We start from the raw sequence: 22,052 nt of genomic DNA on the forward strand, positions 1-22,052 counted from the left end.
CGCCAGTAATTGTACATTTTCAATTCATCTGAAGCCAAAAATATTTTTTCCTTGCAAAGAAGTCGATATTTTTTGTATCACACGCATGAAATCAGGGATGTACTCCTACTTTGGCAAGGGAACATTCACTTAAGGCAAGACAGTGATTACGGGGAAGTTCCCAAGTATTTGAAAATGCATAATAGGATACAGTAATTGTCATAGTTACAAGAAAAATACTAATTTTCCATGCCACAAATAATTTGATTTCCTTCTGTATTCACTAATAGCAGAAGAAAATAAGCACATGCGCTTGTTATGCTCAGAGGCAGTGACTGAAGCTGCCTTGACCTAACCTGGTTAATGATGCAGATATATTTGCTGGAATTGCAGGCCTGGACTATGCATGTTATGTACTGAAGTTCTCACCCTGGGCCAGCAGGGGGATACTGTAGATAGTTATGCAAATAAGGGATCGAAAGTGACGTTCAGTGATTGGATAGTTTTAGAAAGTTGTTACAGTAACGTTGTACTGGAGCTCTATATAAGCAGGCTGACTGAACCCTTCAGTTCAGTTCTGTCCTGGCTTGTGAATAAACAAGAGCTATTTGAAGAATCTCTGTGTCGTCTGATATGTTCACCCACAACATAACACTGCACATAGCAGAAACCCTGGAGAGTTGAATTGTATATTGATTTCTCCTTTACGCCTTATTCTGGGAAGACCATGGAGGTCCCAAACCAGTGTCTGGATGTAGCAAAGGATTGGATGTGGGCAAACAAATTGACACTTAATTCAGACAGGATAGTTGTGCTCAGGGTAAGGATCTGAAACATGAATTTCAAAGGATACAGTAGTTGTGTTTCAGTTCACTAGCTTCAGGAAATGTGATTAAGTAGGTTTGCATTAAAGATGAAATGAGCCTAATATCTTCCCCATCCCTTATTATATGGAAAACAAGAGGTTGCCACACTAGTGCTTGCCTTGTAATGCTAATGTTGGGCCAAGGGGGGTTGTGTAGAACCCATGAGTTGGTCGGAGATACAGAAATGCCTAAGGAATGTGTGTAGTTTGAAACATACACCAAGCACAGACATGATGCCCAAACAATGAGGTTTGGCTGTCATGTTTTATACCTGTATATTTTAATTCTCCCACTGACTCCCTGGTTTGAACAAACCATAGATTGCTGTGTTTTTCTACGCATGGAAGCTATGGTTTATTAAAACCATTGTTTGTCTCCAAATCAGAAATGGAAGGCACAGTTTGATCTCGGGTTCTGTTTCTGGCTTGTGGATTAGCGATGGGTTACTCATACTGGGAAACGAGTGAGGGAATCAGATTATGCAAGCGGTTGCAAAGCCTGTCTTCAACAGCCCAACTTATAGTGATGTCACAACTGGGTTATAGGGTGTTCATATAAACACAATTTGGCATTCTATAACTCAGGGCATGAAAGTTCTTTAACAAACAGCTAATTTCTAAGTGTAGGTAATCAGTGCAGAAAAATCAAGAACTGGAAAGGGTATTCCTGGAAATGTTTACAGAAATTTGAAATAAATAAATGTTGCCTTGGAATCCTTGATTTGCTTTCTAAGGACATAATGTGGATTTCAAAAAGTGCCAAGATGAATTATGTGCCACTAAGACCCCAGTTTGAAAAACACAAACAGCCTGTTAAACATATTTCTACTCCCATGGCGTCATTTGTGGCTTCTAGAGTCAGATATGAGTGAAAGGTTCACTCATTGTCATCTATTTATACTTTAAGTTGTTAGCTGGTGCCATACTGACCAGGCTAGGAGGGTTCAGACTGAACCCTGAACCCTGAACACTTTTCTTCTTCTTTTAAAAATCAGAGTCATGGCCTTATAAAAAAAAAATCTGCAGTTCAGAATTATGACTCTGTCTGTTTAAATAGAATCAGGAATTAGGTACATGGGGCTTGTTATTACTGCTAAACAGACTAATAAAGACTACTCAGTAATGAATTTGCTTTATGCATGGTTCGGTTTGCAGCAGATTGTCAGGGAGATTTAATGCAATCAGGTCTTAGTTTTCCATTCTGATAAGTCTCATGTACCCATATTTTTCGCTCTATAAGACGCACCAGACCATAAAACGCACCTAGTTTTTGGAGGAGGAAAGCAAGAAAAAAATATTCTGAATCTCAGAAACCGGAACAACAAGAGGGATTGCTGCGCAGCGAAAGCAGCGATTCCTCTTGCTGTTCTGGCTTCTGGGATAGCTGTGCAGCCTGCATTTGCTCCATAAGATGCACACACATTTCCCCTTACTTTTTAGGAGGGAAAAAGTGAGTCTTATAGAGCAAAATATATGGTAATTGCTTGTTTGTGGAATCTCCTGCCTCACCATGTCCAGGGATGGCCTGCTTTACCAAAGACAGTCCTCTATTTGAAGGTGTCCTCTTGAAAATGGTATGGGTGCAATATATTCTGAACAAAAGGCCAAATTAATTGTAAATAATGTGGTTACGGAACAATTTAAGATTGAAAAAGGGACACGACAAGGGTGCCCAATTTCCCCTTTACTTTTTATATCGGTCCTGGAGGTTTTGCTGAATATGATTAGAAGGGACCGGTTGGTTAAAGGTATACAGGTCGGAGCCAAACAGTATAAACTGAGAGCATTTGCAGATGACATAGTTTTGACGTTACAGGAGCCAGAATCTAGTACCAAAAGAGTCTTAGAATTAATTCAAGAATTTGGTCAGGTGGCAGGATTTAAACTGAATAAGACCAAAACTAAGGTTTTAGAGAAAAACATGACATTGTTTGAAAAAGAGAAATTTCAGAATGAAACAGGTTTGTCTGTGGTGAGGAAGGTGAAATATCTGGGGATTAACATGACATCTAAAAATGGGAACTTATTCAAAAATAATTACGAGAAATGCTGGTCAGAAGTGAAAAAAGATCTCGAAATATGGTCAAATTTGAAACTTTCCTTGATGGGTCGAATAGCAGCTATAAAGATGAATGTATTGCCTAAAATGTTGTTTTTGTTTCAAACATTACAAATCGTGGACAAGATGGACTGTTTTAAGAAGTGGCAGAAAGATATCTCTAAATTTGTCTGGCAGGGCAAGAAGCCCAGGATAAAATATAAGATTTTAACTGATGCAAAAGAAAGGGGTGGCTTCGCCCTGCCAGACTTCAGACTGTACTATGAGTCAGCAGCATTCTGCTGGTTGAAAGATTGGCTGCTTCTTGAAAACACGGACATTTTGGATTTAGAAGGTTTTAACAACGTTTTTGGATGGCATGCATATTTGTGGTATGACAAGGTTAAAGCTCACAAAGCATTTAAAAATCATATTGTTAGGAGATCTTTGTTTAATGTTTGGATCAGATACAAGGATTTACTGGAAAATAAAACCCCAAGGTGGTTGTCACCAATGGAAGCGAAAGCTCAGAAAAAGCTCAATATGGAGGCCAGTTGGCCAAAATATTGGGAAATTTTGGAGCAAGAAGGAGATAGACTGAAACTGCAGAGCTTTGAGAAATTAAAAAACAAAGTCCGAGACTGGCTACATTATTTTCAGATAAGGGAGGCATACAATTTGGACAGGAAAATTGGCTTCCAGGTGGAAAAATCTAAATTAGAAACAGAAGTGCTAGAACCTAAAACTAAAATTATGTCAAAAATGTATAACTTGCTGCTGAAATGGAATACACAGGATGAAACGGTTAAGTCAGCCATGATTAAATGGGCACAAGATCTTGGACATAACATTATGTTTGCTGACTGGGAACAGTTATGGACCACAGGTATGAAATTTACGGCATGTAATGCCTTAAGAGAGAATATTATGAAAATGATATACAGGTGGTACATAACCCCAGTCAAGCTTGCAAAAATATACCACTTGCCTGATAATAAATGCTGGAAATGTAAGGATGTTGAAGGTACATTTTTTCACCTTTGGTGGACGTGCCCAAAGATTAAGGCCTTCTGGGAAATGATTTATAATGAAATGAAAAAGGTATTTAAGTATACCTTCTTGAAAAAAACAGAGGCTTTTCTCTTGGGCATAGTCGGCCATTTGGTGCCAAAGAAGGACAGAACTTTTTTTATGTATGCTACAACGGCAGCAAGAATACTTATAGCAAAGCACTGGAAGACTCAAGATCTACCCACTCTGGAAGAATGGCAGATGAAGTTGATTGACTGTATGGGACTGGCAGAAATGACCGGCAGAATCCGCGACCAGGGAGAAAAGTCAGCAGAAGAAGATTGGAAGAAATTCAAGGATTATCTACAGAAATACTATAAAATTAATGAACTTTGAAAAGATGTTGGTTTGAATTTAGGTGGTCTCTAGCTGTTATGATAAAGATAATGGGGATTAAAATTGTTTAAGTTATTAAATTTAAAAAAAAGTTGAGTGGAAAATAAGGTGTTATTTTAAAAGGAATGCTAAGAGATTAGGATTTGCTGAATTAACAAGTTGAACTAGAGAACAAGAAGGGGAGGTATGAGGAAGTCAAAGAAATATGTTATTGAAAAACTGTTATTGAAATTGACTTGTTTTTAATATTTTTCTTTTTCTTTTTCTTTTTGTGTTTATATAAAATTGGAAAATCTAATAAATATTCATATAAAAAAAAATATTTGAAGGTGTCCTCTATTGGAATGGCTGTCCCAGTCCAGAAGGAAGATTAAGAAGCAGGAGAAAGAAGAGCAGGAGTCTTGAACTAGCGTATCAACAGATGAATGTGAACTCATCTGTTGAGTTGTGGTAGATCAGTGATAGAACATCTACAGCAAGCAATGCACCAAGCCTCTGAATTGGCCCTTCCCGGCACTCTCTCTAGGCCACACCCCTTCTCCCAGCCCCCCCCACACACCTTGAGGAGGATTTTTTGTGCAACTGAGGAGTGTGGGGTGGAGGCAGACAGATCATGGGGAGGCAAGCTTTAGCCAAGAAACAAAACAAAACAAAACAAAACCCTGGGGTTTTTTTTGGGAAGTGTTTGGCTCACACCTACTGCAAATGCCTAGGGATAATTGACGACAGCTTTCATTTTTTTCTCTTTTAAAAAAACACAGGGTGGGTGAAGGGTGGAAATTGATGGGTGATGAATGAACGTGTCCTGTCTAGCTGTCAACATATTGCATGGACTGGGATTTGATTGGATTAAGCTACAACTGTGAGTTTACAAACCTTACGAGAACAATAGCGTCAGCTTTCAGTTAGCCAAACAACGTTTCTCTTAACGTTCGCTAATGCTCAGAGATAGCTCACACAGTGCCACTTCGGACTTTGGTCACTCAACTGATAAAGCACTTTGGCGTTGTTCCAAAATGGGTCTCTTGCTAATGGGCACTAGATTAAATCACTACACATTTTGGTATACTTCAAGTCATTCCCGAGAAGTCATGGTGGCCTGTTGAATGCAGGGATAAATCTCCATGTTGAGAACATTTGCAAAATATGTACAGAAAGCACATCTGGGGGAAGCACAACAAGGCCATCTCATGGCATGGGTGAAATGTCCCCCACATTATATTTGAGAGTGGAGAATGTAATGGCAGGATGCTATCCCCATGTTCAGTGCAACACGTTGTTTGGCTGTTTCATTAATTCCCATCGCACTACTTCTTGCCATTGCCCCCCCTCCATATTTTCTCCCAGACACATTATTTAGTAAATTCCCATCTGAAATTTGCTTGCAAAATCAGAGAGAAGTTTATGTTCTGGTGTATACTATTTAAATCAAATACATCTGATGAATGTGAATGCTAATGTGAAAATTTGTTTCAGCCAAATATTCTAATTTGAAACAAACACACATGAAAGCTCATAAAGTATATGCAAGGCATGCCAGAAACAAATGTGCATTCCCCATGATTACAAAGTCTTCTGTTTAACTCTCTTTATTTCCTCATATAGATATAGAAAGAGATTAATTTGGCCCCTGGAATGTAAATATGAATATTTTGCCATTATTTAAAATGTGTATCTAAATGGCCCTTACTTGAATAGAGTTACCCTGTGGTCTAAAAGGATACTTGGAGATAACCCGTTTAATCATTTCTGCATGCAAATACTGCCAGAAAGTAATATTAAAGAACATATAAATCAGATGAGATGCATTCAGATTCAGGAATTAGGTCATCATTCAGCATTGATTAGTAAATGCCACTTATTATCAGCCAATACTCTAAGCTCCTTCGCACTTTTTTCATACCCATCTGGGATATATTTTATCCTGCCTTCTCAGAATATATATATATATATATATATATATATATATATATATATATATAGCAGCTGTATGGTTCTGAAAAGAGAGGGTATTTTTTTTAATGTACATGTGTTCAGCATTACTGCTTTCAAATCAGAGATCCTTTAGGCTAATAAAAAGTAGTAGAAAGAAGGAAATACAAACAGTTAGGAGAATAAGCAGAACATGTCTGAAGTCACCAATTGGGAATGATCCAGGCTGAATCAAAACTTTCTATAGTGTTTTGTAGAGCCGCATGAAAAATGATTTTCCATATTTTCTCAGGCGTAATATATCACTCCATAGCCTCCGAATCCTTACATCAGTGATTGCAAGGAAATGTTGGAGCAGCGTTATTTGTCCTTTGATAAAGCATTAGTGCGCTGAATGCAAACAAAGCGCTTCTTCCACCTCCCAAGGCTTCCCCCCTCCCACTCCTTCACGTTGTTTTCTGTTTTCTATTTTAGGTTTCCTTGAACTAATGCCCAGGCCAACTTGGAAACCAGTTTCTTTGCTGGTTCTTATTATTGCTGATGGAAATGGTAGTCTTTGGAAGTTAAAAATGCAGTGCATCCTTCCTCCGTGTTTTCTTGCTAACAGGAAATATTGGATGCAGGATCATTGTTGCTGTTAATAGTTTCATCAGCAAGAAAGATCATTTGCTTGGCTGAAAGGAATCTGTTTCCCGTGGGGGATATTCAGAGTAGATGCAACCGGCAACTACGTTAGCAATGCAAAAAGAAAGCAACAGTGGATTTTTGCTCAGTAGGCACTTCTTGGGCTCGCTATGCACAATGCGAACCAATGAAAGTTGCGCCATCAAAGGAACAGACACGCTCTGCTCTGTGGTAGGTTGGCCAGCTGTTTGGCATCCAGCCTTAAGATTTAGCTCCCTCCTCAGTTCCACAGCCAACTTCTGTAGCCATCCTAGATTTGGCAAGGGAAGTGAGACTTTTTATTCACGAGGCTGTAACAAGTTCCTACACTAATGCCTTGATGATCAACATTCTTTGGTTAAAAAAAACAAAACTGGGGGGGGGAGGACATTGGCCAAGCTTAAATCTCCCAAGATGAAGAGATTTGCATATTGGTAACACACCTCATTATTTTAGCAGTGATTTAGACTGTTAGCTGTAAAGGACAAAGCTCTTGCTGTATGACTTATGCTACTTTGTAAAGTATCATGATGGCACAATATAAATAGACACATAGGATTAGTTCTAACTACTCTGACCAGCCTGCGTCTTCCCAGAATGTTAGATAATTTTCACCTATGACCTGGTCATTTTAACTCAAGATGCCAAGGAACCGTGCTTTTCCCCCAGGAAAAACAGGTACCATAACTCAACAATAAGTCACCAGGCAACTTGGGGCAGCCCTGAACAGATACTGGCTTGACATTAAGGATGTGGGTGACGCTGTGGTCTAAACCACTCAACCTCTTGGGCTTGCCAATCAGAAGGTCGGCAGTTCAAATCCCCATGATGATGTGAGCTCCCATTGCTCTGTCCCAGCTCCTGCCAACCTAGCAGTTCGAAAGCACGTTAAAGTGCAAGTAGATAAATAGGCACCACTGTGACGGGAAGGCAAATGGCATTTCTGTGCACTCCGGCTTCCATCACAGCATCCCGTTGCGCCAGAAGCGGTTTAGTCATGCTAGCCATGTCTGAAAGCAGGATGAATGCCGCAACCCCATAGTCATCTTTGACTGGATTTAACCATCCAGGGGTGCTTTACCTTTTACCTTTCCTTACTGGTTTGACAACAGCTGCGTTCACTGCCCACAGAGGTGCTAAAACTACAATAAGCTGCCTCCCTAGCTGGTTTGGGGGTCCCCCCTGGTTCTGGTGTAGGCCAAATAAATGTGCCCCCACCTCCCTCGTTCTCTTAGATTCAGGCAGATGGCTAGGGCAGCTCGGAAGGGCCCTCGCGCAAATGCATACATGTGTAACGGTAGAAGCCTGACTGGAAACCTTAAAGCCCACTGCCACTACACAGGAGACAGATGGAAGAAAGAGAAAGATGAACTGCCCCCACCCCCGTGGCTAGGAGATAGGTGGAGTCATAGATCTAAAGAAAAGTGTAGACTCACACATGCTGGCCAGCTTGCATTTTGACTTGAAATGTTTGTTTGGGGATTCTCAGAAGTAAGTAAAGGCAGAAAGCAGGACAGGGGAGCGCCAGCCCACAAACTGGTGCTGACCTTTAAAGCCCTAAACGGCCTTGGTCCAGTATACCTGAAGGAGCATCTCCACCCCCATCGTTCTGCCCGGACACTGAGGTCCAGCGCCCAGGGCCTTCTGGCAGTTCCCTTGCTGCGAGAAGCCAAGTTATAGGGAACAAGGCAGAGGGCCTTCTCGGTAGTGGCACCTGCCCTGTGGAACGCCCTCCCACCAGATGTCAAAGAGAAAAACAACTACCAGACTTTTAGAAGACATCTGAAGGCAGCCCTGTTAAGGGAAGCTTTTAATGTTTAATAGATTATTGTATTTTAATATTATGTTGGAAGCCGCCCAGAGTGGCTGGGTAAACCCAGCCAGATGGACAGGGTATAAATAATAAATTATTATTATTATTATTATTATTATTATTATTATTATTATTAGTGCCAGAAATGTGCTCCAGCTGGGGGGGGGGGAGCACTGCCAGGAACTGAGACTAAAATCTGAGATTAAGGGTGCATTCAGACATTGCTCTACTTTTCTTGATTACAAAGCTAGCACTTCTATTCTGGATTTTAATGTTCCTTTCACACAGCATTACCTGTTGCCTTATGGTACTGTGGCTTTTGGATTGATGTGGAGGGAAGAACAGTGTGCCGGAACACTGGCCCATATTTCATCATGTGAAATTACAACTGAAAACTCCTGTGATTTTCCAGATTAACAGGATAACAAATGGATTTTTTTCTGGCCGCAAATAACATGGAAATAATTACTAGATTATGCTTCTTTTCCAGAAGTGGCTTTTACAGAGTGTGAGACATCACAAAAAACATGGAAATTATCATATAAAGAAACATTAGAAAAATGGAACTTCTGAAAGTCATTCTGAATGTAGCCTTACTTTGGCTAGCTAAGGCTATATTCGGGTGCTGAGAGACAGGGTGCTTTCGCCTTTATTTGTGTTAATAGAAAGTCATCCATAAGATTTTGTGAGTTTACAGACTTTGAAATTGTACTAGACAAGCTGGGCAATAAGGAGACAAACACCAGTATATCAAGTCCATGAGATTCCCCTATCACCATTGGATCTTGGCTCCAACAGATAAGAAACTGAGCTTGGCTAGAGAAAGAACTGTGCAGCTAAACCTCAGCTATTAGATCACTAGCTAGTCTCTTATTTCTACCTTGGGAAATGTTAATCTTTGGGGTTTTAACTGATGTAAGCAGAATTTTCTTGTATGGCTTAAAAAAACCCTACCACCATTATTTCCCCACAGTATTTTCAAAATATGCATAAAATTAAGTCAAAATTTGATAGTTTGGTGATTTCTAAACCCGATTATAAACCAAATTGAACCTTGTTGCACTGCAGATGATGGAACTGCAATAAGGTAATATCAATGCTAGGGGCAAGGACAGTTGTATCTCTCTCTGACACACCCTTCACCCCTTTTCCCCGGCACTGGGAACAATGTCATGGCAGCAACCAGGTACAGGAAGCTCCCAGAAATGCAAGTCCCTGGGTAAATTACCTTTCCCAGTCTGTTAGCATCTGCATCACTGCCATAATAATGATCTATACACCAGGGGGAGTGGGGGGGGCAGAGACACCTCCTTCTTTCATTGCCTCCCTGCAAGTGCCAGAAAATCAGCTGCCAGATAGGTGAATGGTGGAAAGATTTGTGGTGTGGAGGAGTTCTTCTCTGGTTCAGATTACAATCCAAGCCAGAGAAAGACTCAGAACTTAAAAAAAATAAAAAAAATGAGGTGAGCATTATGAGTCCCAAGATTCATATTTTGAGCCAAGGAATTGACTCAGTGGCATGATTTAGGTGCAACAATATATCCAGTGAATGCAAGAAAAGAAAAGAAAAAAGTCGCTATAATTCAGAGTGCTGATTCAAGCACTTAAATTATTTTAGGCTACAACTGTATGCACACCTACTGTCAGGAGCAAGCCAGCAGTAAATCACACTGTGCAAGTTTGAGTTAACTCTTTATGAGCAAGAACACGATCTGCAAACCTACCTGGGGGTAAACACCACTGAACATAATGAGACATACTTTGAAGTAAACATAGGTAGTTGTGGGAAATATCTCTAGAACGTTATACCAGCAGAATGGGGATGCCTTGTCAAACATGACCACTTTATATTTACATGTCCATAGTATATGGATATCTTATATGTCAACAAGTATAAGTTTGTACCTAGGCAGTCAGTGTAGATAATACAGAATAGTCTGATTCATGTAAACGAGCTTCATATATTTTCTCATCTACTAAAAGCTACCTTCCAATTGTATATGTTTGGTTAGTGAGTTTCTAATTCATTGCATGCACACAGTGACAAAAACATCTGGACTCACCTGTAATTCTGCTTTTCATTTCCTATGTAAAATCTATCGTATTGTGAATATGCCCGGCTTCCTTCCCAATCCATTAGTTCAATTCTTAGAGAATAGTGTCTTTGACTAGTGGTTATTGCAAAGATAAACTCATTCCCCAGCCAATATTCACCAGAAGGACTACCAAAGCCCTAGAAAAAAAGAGATAATGTTCAATTTATTGGTCTTTGCTTACATTTCTTTAATACTTAAACCATAGCAACTGTCACTTGAAGGGAAACCAACTTTCATAGTTGTGATAAAACTTGACTAATACCCACAATATTATTGAAGCTGTCAGATGCAATTTGGAAATAGGAGCTCGTGTTTTCGTTGACAACTATTATTATTGCCGCTGTTTGTTGACTATGATGACATGAGATTGCTATGAAAGTTTCCTCATGTTTGAGGCATAGAGTTACTACTTATTTTCCCCAACTCCTCATTTATTAAAACATGGCAAGCTTTAGGTCGGATCAGATGTACTCTTTGCAAAAGAATTAAAATATATCAGGTTGGATCCAGACAAAGTTAGTCATAAGGCAGCCATGATACCCTAATTTTCCAATGATTTTGATAGACCTTGCGTTTGCTTCTGCTGCAGAGAACATTTATACTCTACTTCATTAATTACTTTGTTATACTTCTTTAGTAATTATTAATTATATTTCTGGGTTGTATCCAATGTAGTGCTAGGCAACCCGTTCTGTTAGCACAAAGATTTCTGCTTGTGCAATGGAACTTCCACTCTCTCCTTCTCCTGTACCCCCTAAATTTGCTCTGGAATTTTCCCCAACCCTCTGGATCAAAACTGAGACGGATACAGGGCATTTGCAGCCGCAGGAGGAGTGTGAATTGCATTGCACAAGCATAAATCCTTGCACTCGTGGAACGAGTGCACTGCATACCTCCCTTTGCATGTGGAATTTTATTAAAGAGTTGGTTTTATGGCTTTAATGCTATTAATTGTTCTAGGATTTTAAAATGAATTTATTATAAAATTAAAGGAACAATAATACTAAACTTAGTTTGAATGCAACTCATGTTGTCTAGAAAATGCAAAAAAGGATGGTAAAAAAGTCCCAAGAGAGAATGGGAGAGATGGACAGCATTAGCTGCTAAAATAAAGGTAAAGGGACCCCTGACTGTTAGGTCCAGTCATGAACGACTCTGGGGTTGCGGCGCTCATCTCGTTTTACTGGCTGAGGGAGCTGGCGTACAGCTTCCGGGTCATGTGGCCAGCATGACTAAGCCTCTTTCTGGCAAACCAGAGCAGCGCACAGAAACGCCGTTTACCTTCCCGCCGGAGCGGTACCTATTTACCTACTTGCACTGCGTGCTTTCAAACTGCTAGGTTGGCAGGAGCAGGGACCGGACAACGTTAGCTCACCCCATCATGGGGATTCAAACCGCCAACCTTCTGATCGGCAAGCCCTAGGCTCTGTGGTTTAACCCACAGTGCCACCCTTGTCCCAGCTGCTAAAATAGCTGTCTACTAATACATGATATTGAAAAGGATTTTGAAAAACAGAAAGAAGACAGCATGTGTTTTCCAAACTGATAGGTTCTACACTTTTGTTGTGAGCCACATTAGGAACATCTATGTAGAAAAGTGTCATAAAATAAAAACGACACCACTACTACCAACACATAATGGCAGGCCCAAAGGATTACCATATCTAGAAATGACTGATATAATTAAGCCACATATCTTTGCCCACTTGATAAGGCTCTAAAAATTACAACATAATGTTATGTGCGTTCGTGCACACACAATCAAATTTGCAATATTTAAGCTCCTGCTGACCTTGAAATAAAATAAACAACCTGGCAAGCAAAGGCAACATTGATTTGGGACACAGCTAATTGCCCTTGTGGTATGTTTTAAAATGGCAGACTGTCATTTAAGTGGGATGCCTTTATCCCTTAGGACACCTGGAGTTTCCCATAGAACCATTGGCATTGTCTGCCTGGTTGTGCAGCTGAAGTGGCAAAGCAGCAAGCATTGGTGCTGAATGCACTAGAAGAAAAGACATGACCCTGGACAGCTCTGTTGGACGTCACTTTAGAGGGCTTTGCGCCCTAATGGTCTAAGGACATAATGCATCACTTGGCTCTCCTTATTGCAGAGGGGAGGATGTTTTCCTTGGCTCTGCCCAGCATGCTAGGCATAAGAAGCCTACTTTCCTTTGTCCCATGGTTTCTTCCATTTTCCCCCTGTGATTTCCAGGCACAAGTCTGGGCGGTTTTTTCTTTTGTCCTGTTTTTATTGTTGCACAGGAAAACCCACAGTTTACTGCTGAATTGGAACAAACGTCAATCTGCAGAAAACCTGACTGACGTTTGTTCCGATTCAGCAGAATACAGCAGGTTTTCCTGGGGGAAGTAGAAGGACAAACCTAAAACCTCTCAGACCCGTGCCTGGACATCACAGGGCAAATGTGATGAGCCCGCAGTTATAAAGACCACCATTTGTGTTGGTGCGAACTGATATGGCTACATTAAACCAGTCGTTTCCAATAACAATAGTCAATTGTTAAAATGTTACTTCAATGACGTTCTGATCAGAGGGATATATAACAAAGGGAACTGAAGACAAATGGCATTTTATAGTGTTTCAGCTACTTAGCAAGAACCACCAAAGCCCAATCTACATTTCCCTTTAATTGTGCTGCAATTAGCGGAGCTGAAATAACAAAAAGGGTCAGGGAGTCTGTGTGAGTTTTGAAAGCAACTGCAAGGATCTTGCATGACTCTTAATAGAGCCACTCAGAATTTGCAGACTTGATGTTAACAAAGGGGCAGGGGAAAATCCCATGGATGGTGCAAAAGGGATTTATTACCTTTGGCAAATTTCATAAGGGTATCCTATTTGAATCGTGTTCCTTCAGCGTCATTAAACCATTTTCTCTCTTGCGTTGTTTATTTTGTCTGATAATGTTCATAGGAAACTTTGGCGTTTTTTGTAGGCACTCCCCCCAAATTGAAACCAGACATAGACAGTATAGCCTATGGGTTCATCTCTTGTCAGATAGCCCACTGAAGAAAGCAGTTAATATGTCAGGTAAGCCCCCCTCCCCCCAATCTCAGCAAGCATGCCTTTCCAGGGACTATAAAGAATAATCAGGGAGATCCTCAAGCTTTACATGGGAATACGCAGCAGTCTTTGAACATTTCTGGCAATAATTTTATTACTGTGCACGATTTCTTTTTTTGATGCATACTCCACTTTTTAGATATTTCTCACAAGGCAGTAACAAAAAACCACACACACACCATAAACAATACAGTGGTACCTCGGGTTAAGTAATTAATTCGTTCTGGAGGTCCGTTCTTAACCTGAAACTGTTCTTAACCTGAAGCACCACTTAGCTAATGGGGTCTCCTGCTGCTGCCGCGCTGCCAAAGCACGATTTCTGTTCTCATCCTGAAGCAAAGATCTTAACCCGAGGTACTATTTCTGGGTTAGCGGAGTCTGTAACCTGAAGCATCTGTAACCTGAAGCGTCTGTAACCCGAGGTACCACTGTATGTATAACGTTTTGCGAGGGGGGAATCAACAACAAAGTCAAAATTGTAAGAATAGCAATCAAAGCTAGCAACCATTGATAACCCCGTGAATTTGTTCAGTGCCCTTTTAAAGTCATTCAGGTTGTGGACATCTGTCATAATACCCCCATCCACACTTTGGTGAAGCAGAGGAAGGGAGATCAGGCCAACCAGAGTGTTCCTCTCTGTTTGTTGTCCCTTCTGATTATGTTTCGTTACCACAAGGTCAAAGTCTTCATTTCACCCAGGCTGCCTGCACCAAAAAGCCACAAACTCCCCAAGAACACCTCTACTGTGGGGTTTGGTTGTTAAGGGTGGGTGGTTAAAATAATAGAGACCACAAGGTTTCATGAGCCAAGATTAAAAGTTAACGAAAAGGATAAATAGAAAGGTTGTTCTTAGGATAAAATGTTTTCACATATGGATAGTTACATGCACACAATCAGTGGTGGACCTATATTTTGGGGGCCTGAAGCTTGAACGGTCATGGGGGCCCCATTGGAACCAGCAAGTCTGGGTAACCTCTGTTATCTTCTTCAATGGGTTTGTTCCGTGACAGATTACCAAACCTTTACACCTGTGCTACTGACTCTCAAGCTTTGATTAACACAAAATTGATCAATTTGAGTTGTGCGACTCATATCACGTCTACTAGACCCATTTTTTTTAAAAAAAGCAATGTAGACTAAAGCCACTCCTGCATTTAGTTTCTTAGTACATACAATCAATCCCACAAGAGGTGCAAAGTATAGAAAACAAAAGCAGGTTGAACTCATCCCAACAGCTGAGAGTTAAGGCCTTAAAGATAAAAGTCCTAGAAACCTTATTGGCAGTTTGCAGCTCCCTCTGGCTTGTCATCTTCCAACACCTACATGATTTATTGTTCTAGAGATTCGTGCCAGTCTGACAATCATTGCAAGTAGCTGGCTAAATATACCTTTGCATATCCCAAACTACAAACAGACACAAACATCAAAGAAGTGCACTTTTGTCTGAATCCCGTTTGTAGACGGGCCCACCCAGAATCCTCACCTTACCTCATTACTTCCTAAAACCTCCTGAGATGCTTACCTTAGAGAGATAGCAAATTAACTCCTTGATTCCCCAACCAAACTATATACAATATTTCTGTATCTTTTTAAGCAGCCCGTTTCCTTCACAGCCATCACTATTTCTTCTAGTAATAAATTCCATAGTTTGGCTATGAATGGTGTGCATCCTCATGCTTCCTCCGTGTGCCTGCAGAAGACCCACTGGCTGTCTTCTAGCTCACCCACCTGAGCCAAATCTCAGACAACCACAAAGCAGCCATGGTTTTTCTCTTCTCTCACCCAGGAAGATGAGGCATGAGGAGAGCAAAGACCTGTTTGAGAACCAGAACAGGGGTCTCCTCTTGCCACAATACCATTTGAAATAACCCAATCCCATTTTATCTTAGAAATTAAGTAGGGTTGAGCATGGCTAGTAGAGGCATAAACTTGGCCCTCCAGATATTTTTGGCCTACAACTCCCGTGATCCCTAGCTAAGAGGACCAGTGGTCAGGGATGATGGGAGAGCCAGTGTGGTGTAGTGGTTAAGAGTGGTAGTCTCGTAATCTGGTGAGCCGGGTTCGCATCTCCGCTCCTCCACATGTAGCTGCTGGGTGACCTTGGGCTAGTCACACTTCTTTGAAGTCTCTCAGCCCCACTCACCTCACAGAGTGTTTGTTGTGGGGGAGGAAGGGAAAGGAGAATGTTAGCTGTTTTGAGACTTCTTTGGGTAGTGATAAAGCGGGGTATCAAATCCAAACTCTTCTTCTTCTATGCCTGGGCTAGTACTTAGGTAGGAGGCTGATTGGGAATCCTGCGTGCTTTGACCTCCTATTTTGTGTTTCAGTGAATGATCATTAACTAGCTCCAGGTTCTCTGGAATGAAATGGGATTTTCCAGATCCATTTCAGTGGGGCTTTAGGCCTGATTTTGGAACTGAAACTGCCTTAGTCACCCTGTGAGATTACTATTGCCAAGAGAGGGGTGAGAGAGTTCAACACTGCTGATTCTCTTGAAGGCTTTTGATGCCATTAGTCATGGTATCCTTCTGGATAGGCTGCCCGGAATAGGGGAGGGAGGCCTTCCTTTGCAGTTTTCCCTCTCCTGTTTGGATGGTGAGTGTTAGTAGATTTTCGCTTCACCCTACTTCCATTTTTCCTGTACAGCCACACATCTGGGAACCTGATATTTCAAGGTTCTGCTCTTTAGATGTTTGTGTGGTATGGTGAAGCGGGAATATGTGATGTCTGGGGCAAGGCTAAGTGGGACACCCTTCTGCAATGCATGAACAAATCTTCTGAAGGCAGCTATAATTTCCTCAACAGAATTTATATACAATGCAGCCAAGCGCTATGTGTTATGAAACAACTCTTTTTGCTAGAGCTGAACTCTCCTTGTCCTTTCTGACTAGGGAAGGCTGCCATATGGGTATTATTTAAATAATACATGGGTAGCATTTATTACAGCATCCCTAGAAATGCTGTACTCAGCCGAACCAAGCAGATATATAGCCGCATGTCAACACAATTCCTCAAACAGATGTTATTCAGTAACATTCACAAAGGGAGGATAGTGGATTCTTTTTACCACAAGCTCAGGCAAAGAAAGTGTAATCAGCTTTTTGTTCAGTAGCTGAGAAATGACTATAAATTAATTAAACAAGAATGTATGTGGTGGCTTGTGGTTTTATCTAATAGGTTTGATGAACTGCATGGGGCAGAAGTGCCTCAGCTTCTGGTTACATGATTTTTGGCACAGCAAGTTTCTTCCTCTGATCTTGTCCATCCATACCACTCAACCTTCTCCTTTCACCCAGCTGCAGACAGTTTGGCCAAGCAGTGGCACATACCTGGCCTCTTGATAACTGAGCCACTATTCTCCAATTTCTCATAATCCACCCTGGCCTTTCTTGTATATTGTAGGCTTAGAGGCATTTAATTTTTGCTTTCAGAAGATGCCTATTTGCAGCATTTTTTCACTTTAACGTCTAGATTGCTGAGGCACCACAAAGTGTTTCAGGGATCCCTGTTCAACTCATACCACCTCACAGAGATCTGCCTTCACCTCTAGAAATCCTCAATCCCACCAAAGTAACCCTGCTATGATTCGGAACTCATCTGAATATAATGCACATCCTTATCCTAGTTAAGTATGCCACATGCCAGAAACAAGGAACTGAAATAATCGATAGTAGCTGTATTTAAATTAACAAAGAACCGTAAAATAAATAGCATGAGTAGTTTAAAAATGCAGAATATTTATTTTGATCAAAAACATACCCTTCAAGCTAAGCCAAATGTTTTTTGTTTGACAAATGCATGTGGTTTTCCCACTAAAAAAAAAAATCATTAGTAGTGAGAGCAGAATGGAAACAGTGAAGCAGGCATGACTAACTCTGAAAACACAAAGCTTTTAAAAATGTAGTCAACACCTCATTTGGAAAAAAAAAGGAAAACATTTAATCAGGAACAATTTCTTCCTAATTTAATAAGTTGTTTGACATGATGTCTTCTAGTTTTAGCCTTGTGGTGTACCCTGGCATCCTTCAGAAAGTCTTGAAACTTCTCTATACCCTGGCACCCTCTGGAGGACACAAGGACAGCTAATTTCATTTGTCACAAGATCATATGGAGAAGTGCTGTCAAGTTGTTCCTTGTGTTCCAGAAACCCAACAGGCTTCAATTACATTTGGGCATTTAGTGACAGTAGCCCCATGCCGTGGAACAATCTTCCAGCAGAGATTCAGCAAGCATCATCAGTTTTGACTTTCAGGCATCTCTTGAAGACTTTTTTTTAAAAAATGCTGATAGCCTATGCAGTTGTTTAATTCCCCACCCCCCGCCAGCCAGTCATTTTAATGATTGTTTTGTACTGATATATTGTGAATTATTTTTGTACACCACCCTGATGTTATAGTATACAAATGGCAATATATAAATACTTTCATAACGGAACAAAAAAACCAACTATTTAAATAGTCGTCCCTTTATCTCTGGAATTAAATGCAGAACAGAAAAGCCCAAATCAGTGTTAGCTACCACCAACTATTGACTTCAGAACAGGAGTTCAGAGGAGGTGACTGAATAAGAATAAGGGTGGTGTAGAAATTCATTGTGTCCTTAAAAAAGAAGAAGAGGACCAAGCCAATTCAGCATTTCTGAGTTTCCTTGCACAGTAGAACACAACTATTAGTTGGATTGTCCACTTCTTTGGAATTTGCTCTGCAACTGTGGTCTCAAAAGATGCACATTTTAAAAACATTAGTAAGCACACAAAATGTGTATGTTAGGATGAAAAGGAATGTATTGAAAATGCATATTTTATGGGTAAATGAATTCAGAGTTCATACAATTTACATGTGAGCTTTGTTTCTGTTAATTTTGGAAAGCCCGCAAAAAACAGGACATAGCAGATCTGTATCTGAGAACACCAGTGAAACTGACATAGAATGGACTTAGGCGGCTCTGCCCATCCTTAAATAGAAGAGGAAAACACTTTCAGCACTGAATCCAGACAAACCTACTTCCCATCATGCCACTATTGCACAGCTAGCAGAAGGAATGCAGATGTCCTCAGAGTCTGACAATTCATTCTCACAGAGAAACCACATCATAGCCTCAGTCTCATCAGTGATAGTGGAGCCAATGGCTGCTAAAGTAGGCAAAGTGCATTTACCTACCAGAGGCAGAGGAAGCCAGCTGGACTGAGCAACAGCCCCATTTTAGTCTCAGTCTAGGAGTGCCTGGTGCTGAAGCAACATTTGAGCCTGCTCCTGTCAGTCTGTCCACAGCCTGAGCTGCTCTTGGAGCTGTCCATGGTTCTACCTTAACCCTGAACTCTTGCCTTTAACATATACTCTTCCCATGAACGTGAACTGCTTATGGGTCTGCTCCCTTCAGGTTGGACTGGAACATTCAATGGGCTGCAATTACTACCCACTTGGACAAGAACACCTATGTGGTGGCACGAGCTCAAACAGCACCTCCATCTGAGGGCATCCCAGCAATGAGTCTCTCCACAGCCCTAACTTTTAATGCTGGAGTCAGCAGTGTGTCTGACTGTGGAGTAACACAAGCTTTTATGGGTTTTGTAGGATAAAAACATAATGCTTTGATTACAGCTGGGAAGTTTTCAGTCTCTCTATTTCTTAAATAAACTAGTCATTCTCAAGACCTCTATCTGCAAAAGCAGAAATGAAAAACTATTGCCTGAATTATATTTGAAAGATGATCCTTGGGCTATAGAGAAAAGATGTTCTTCACCATCTGATTATCCATCCCCAGGTTTAAAATACTGAACACCTGTTGTTCCCCCACCTCGAATTTAATACATAATTGTGCTATGTTTTTAAAAAGAGATAATCTAGGGCAGGGTTTCCCAAACTTGGGTCTCCAGCTATTTTTGGACTACAATTCCCACCATCCCTAACCACTGGTTCTGCTAGCTAGGAATGATGGGAGTTGTAGTCCAGAAACAGCTGGAGACCCAAGTTTGGGAAACCCTGATCTAGGGCAAAATATCAAGTATAGCAGTTTTCCTCAGAACAGTGACTGTGATCCAAACCAGCTTTCTCCTTTAAAATACTAGTCATTTCCCCATGTTTCATTTCAGAGACAAATCTCCCTCACTACATGAGAAGCTCCCATTCTTGAGCAGACGTCCTTTCCCCTTGTTCACAATGGAGTTTGGAGCTCACCCAAGGTTACTTTTATTATTCATGCTGAATGTGACACATCCTCTTGGGGTGAGGAATGGAAAGCATAGACAAAGGCAACAGATACATCCCAAAATCTGCGAGGCATGGGGAGTTTCTGAGCAGAGGAGCTCTAAGAAGTATGATTCATGTTAAATCAAATCAAGAAAGGGTTCTTTAGATGGCTATATGAGACTTGAGTCACATGGTTCTTCTGGCTTTCCTGTTTAAAGGCCACATTCTTAACACAGTGTCTGCTTCAAAATAAGAATGATTTTATAGCAATATCCCCATGGATTCTAGGGATAGAATTCCTGTAAGTAACTCCCCCCAGCTTACCATCTTGTATTCTTTCCAGCTTTTTTGGAAATCTAGGCTCCCATCTTCTCGGTGTTGTATGACTGTCCAGCCTCCTCCTGCGGTCTCCATGTTACAAAAAACCTAGGCATAAGAAGATACACTCGTAAGATTCACTGTGCGGATCTGGGCCCTTGATATATCCAGGTCAGCTTTCAGCCTCCTGCAGTGGCCAATCTGAGTCTTCAGAAAGCTTTGCAAAAAAGCAAATTAGATAGTAACCCATGTTTTTTAATGTCTAGATTCTAAAAAAAAGGGGGGGAAGGAAAAAAAAGAGGGTTACTGAACATGGAGGGTGGATTTCTCAATCTCAGTGACCCAGGAAGCAATTGTATACACAAGAAGCTGGCACAAAGCAAGCTGGCATAAGTTACACCAGATCCAAACTCCACTAGCAGTGGAGCCACAAGCTAAGCCTGGCAGAGGGAAAACAAGCCTTCAAATAGTTTGAGTTACACTATCCTCTGACCCTGTCAGATCCCTCAGAAGACAGGCAAGCACTTACCACACTTTGAGAAGGTGCTGCACCACTCACACTGTGCGAAATACACCTCTGCCCACATGCATTTAACTATGTAAGTAAGGCCCCCTTTCCACACACCAGCAGCTCTCTCAGAGCTGTTTCCCTCAGGTGCTATCTAACACAGCTTAGGTATCTGTCCGGTTGAAACATCCACATGGATGGGATCTATAGCACAATTCTTTCTAGCCTCACCTGAGAGAGTGTAACAGTTAGGTGGAAGAGATCCACACAACCACCGTTGGCCACGTGTGGGAAGGGTTGGGCAGTGGCTTCCATGTTCCTGCAGGTGCATGCAAATGGCATGAAGGATCCACACCACTGTGTGCTTTATACTGCGCATCTTTTATGGGAGATGCCGGGCCTTATATATATGTATATGTATATACATATACATATTGTGTGTGTGTATATATATATATATATATATATATATATATATATATATACACAATCACTGATTGTATAGCTTACATGGTCATGTATTTAGGAAACAAGTTAGTCAAAATATTCTCAGCCCTTTCCCTTTCCAAGGAGGGGGGGGGGAACGAAAAACCCGGTTTTTCAGGTTTTGCTCAGTCTTCTTTCTTGAAGCAATTTCCTTAAATATGTTCATACTCAGATGCACACACTCCAGAATGGTTGAAAGTATTTCAGAGTTCTTCTCAATGTGATCTCTTAGCAAGGCTACATGCTCCGCTGGTGTTTCGAGCATGATTTTAACAAAAGTTGTTATGAATTCCGTGCAGGTCTCAGCATTCTCACGCAGGAACACAGAAGGAAGCGGACCTCATGACACTAGCTGGTAACATAACGCTGCACATGGCCTGATCACATGGGGGTCACTACCCAATTCCTTTCAACTGTTTCCTTCATAATTGTCCAAAGGATGCTATTTTATCCTTAGCTGAATCAATTCCATGCCTTTCACTCCAAGGGGTATTGTCCATTCTGGTGTTATGCAGTTCCCACTACTGAATGAACTTCCAGTCTGCTTTATGCAGCCAAGAACCCCGCATTTTGTATCAGAGGAAGGGGATTGTACAATGTCCCCCACCCCCCGCCACCAAATGGAAGCCTTATTTGAGGAGGGAAGATCAAAAACGGAAAAAATCTAATGAAGTGCT

The 22,052-nt window shown here is 41.0% G+C and overlaps 1 protein-coding gene across 2 annotated transcripts in view; it reads right to left on the reverse strand.

The window, feature by feature from the left end:
• ANGPT1 (angiopoietin 1) overlaps positions 1 to 22,052 on the reverse strand; it is a 166,431-nt gene that overhangs the window by 25,841 nt on the left and 118,538 nt on the right. For both annotated transcript variants that reach the window (XM_083622135.1, XM_083622134.1), the window contains 2 exons: positions 20,388 to 20,489; positions 10,761 to 10,930 (listed from right to left, as the gene is read on the reverse strand). In XM_083622135.1, the coding sequence (XP_083478261.1) occupies positions 10,761 to 10,930; positions 20,388 to 20,489 (272 nt within the window). The remainder of the gene's footprint in view (positions 1 to 10,760; positions 10,931 to 20,387; positions 20,490 to 22,052) is intronic.

This window comes from Podarcis filfolensis (genome assembly GCF_964270895.1).
Source record: "Podarcis filfolensis genome assembly, chromosome: 7".
Classification (NCBI taxonomy): domain Eukaryota; kingdom Metazoa; phylum Chordata; class Lepidosauria; order Squamata; family Lacertidae; genus Podarcis; species Podarcis filfolensis.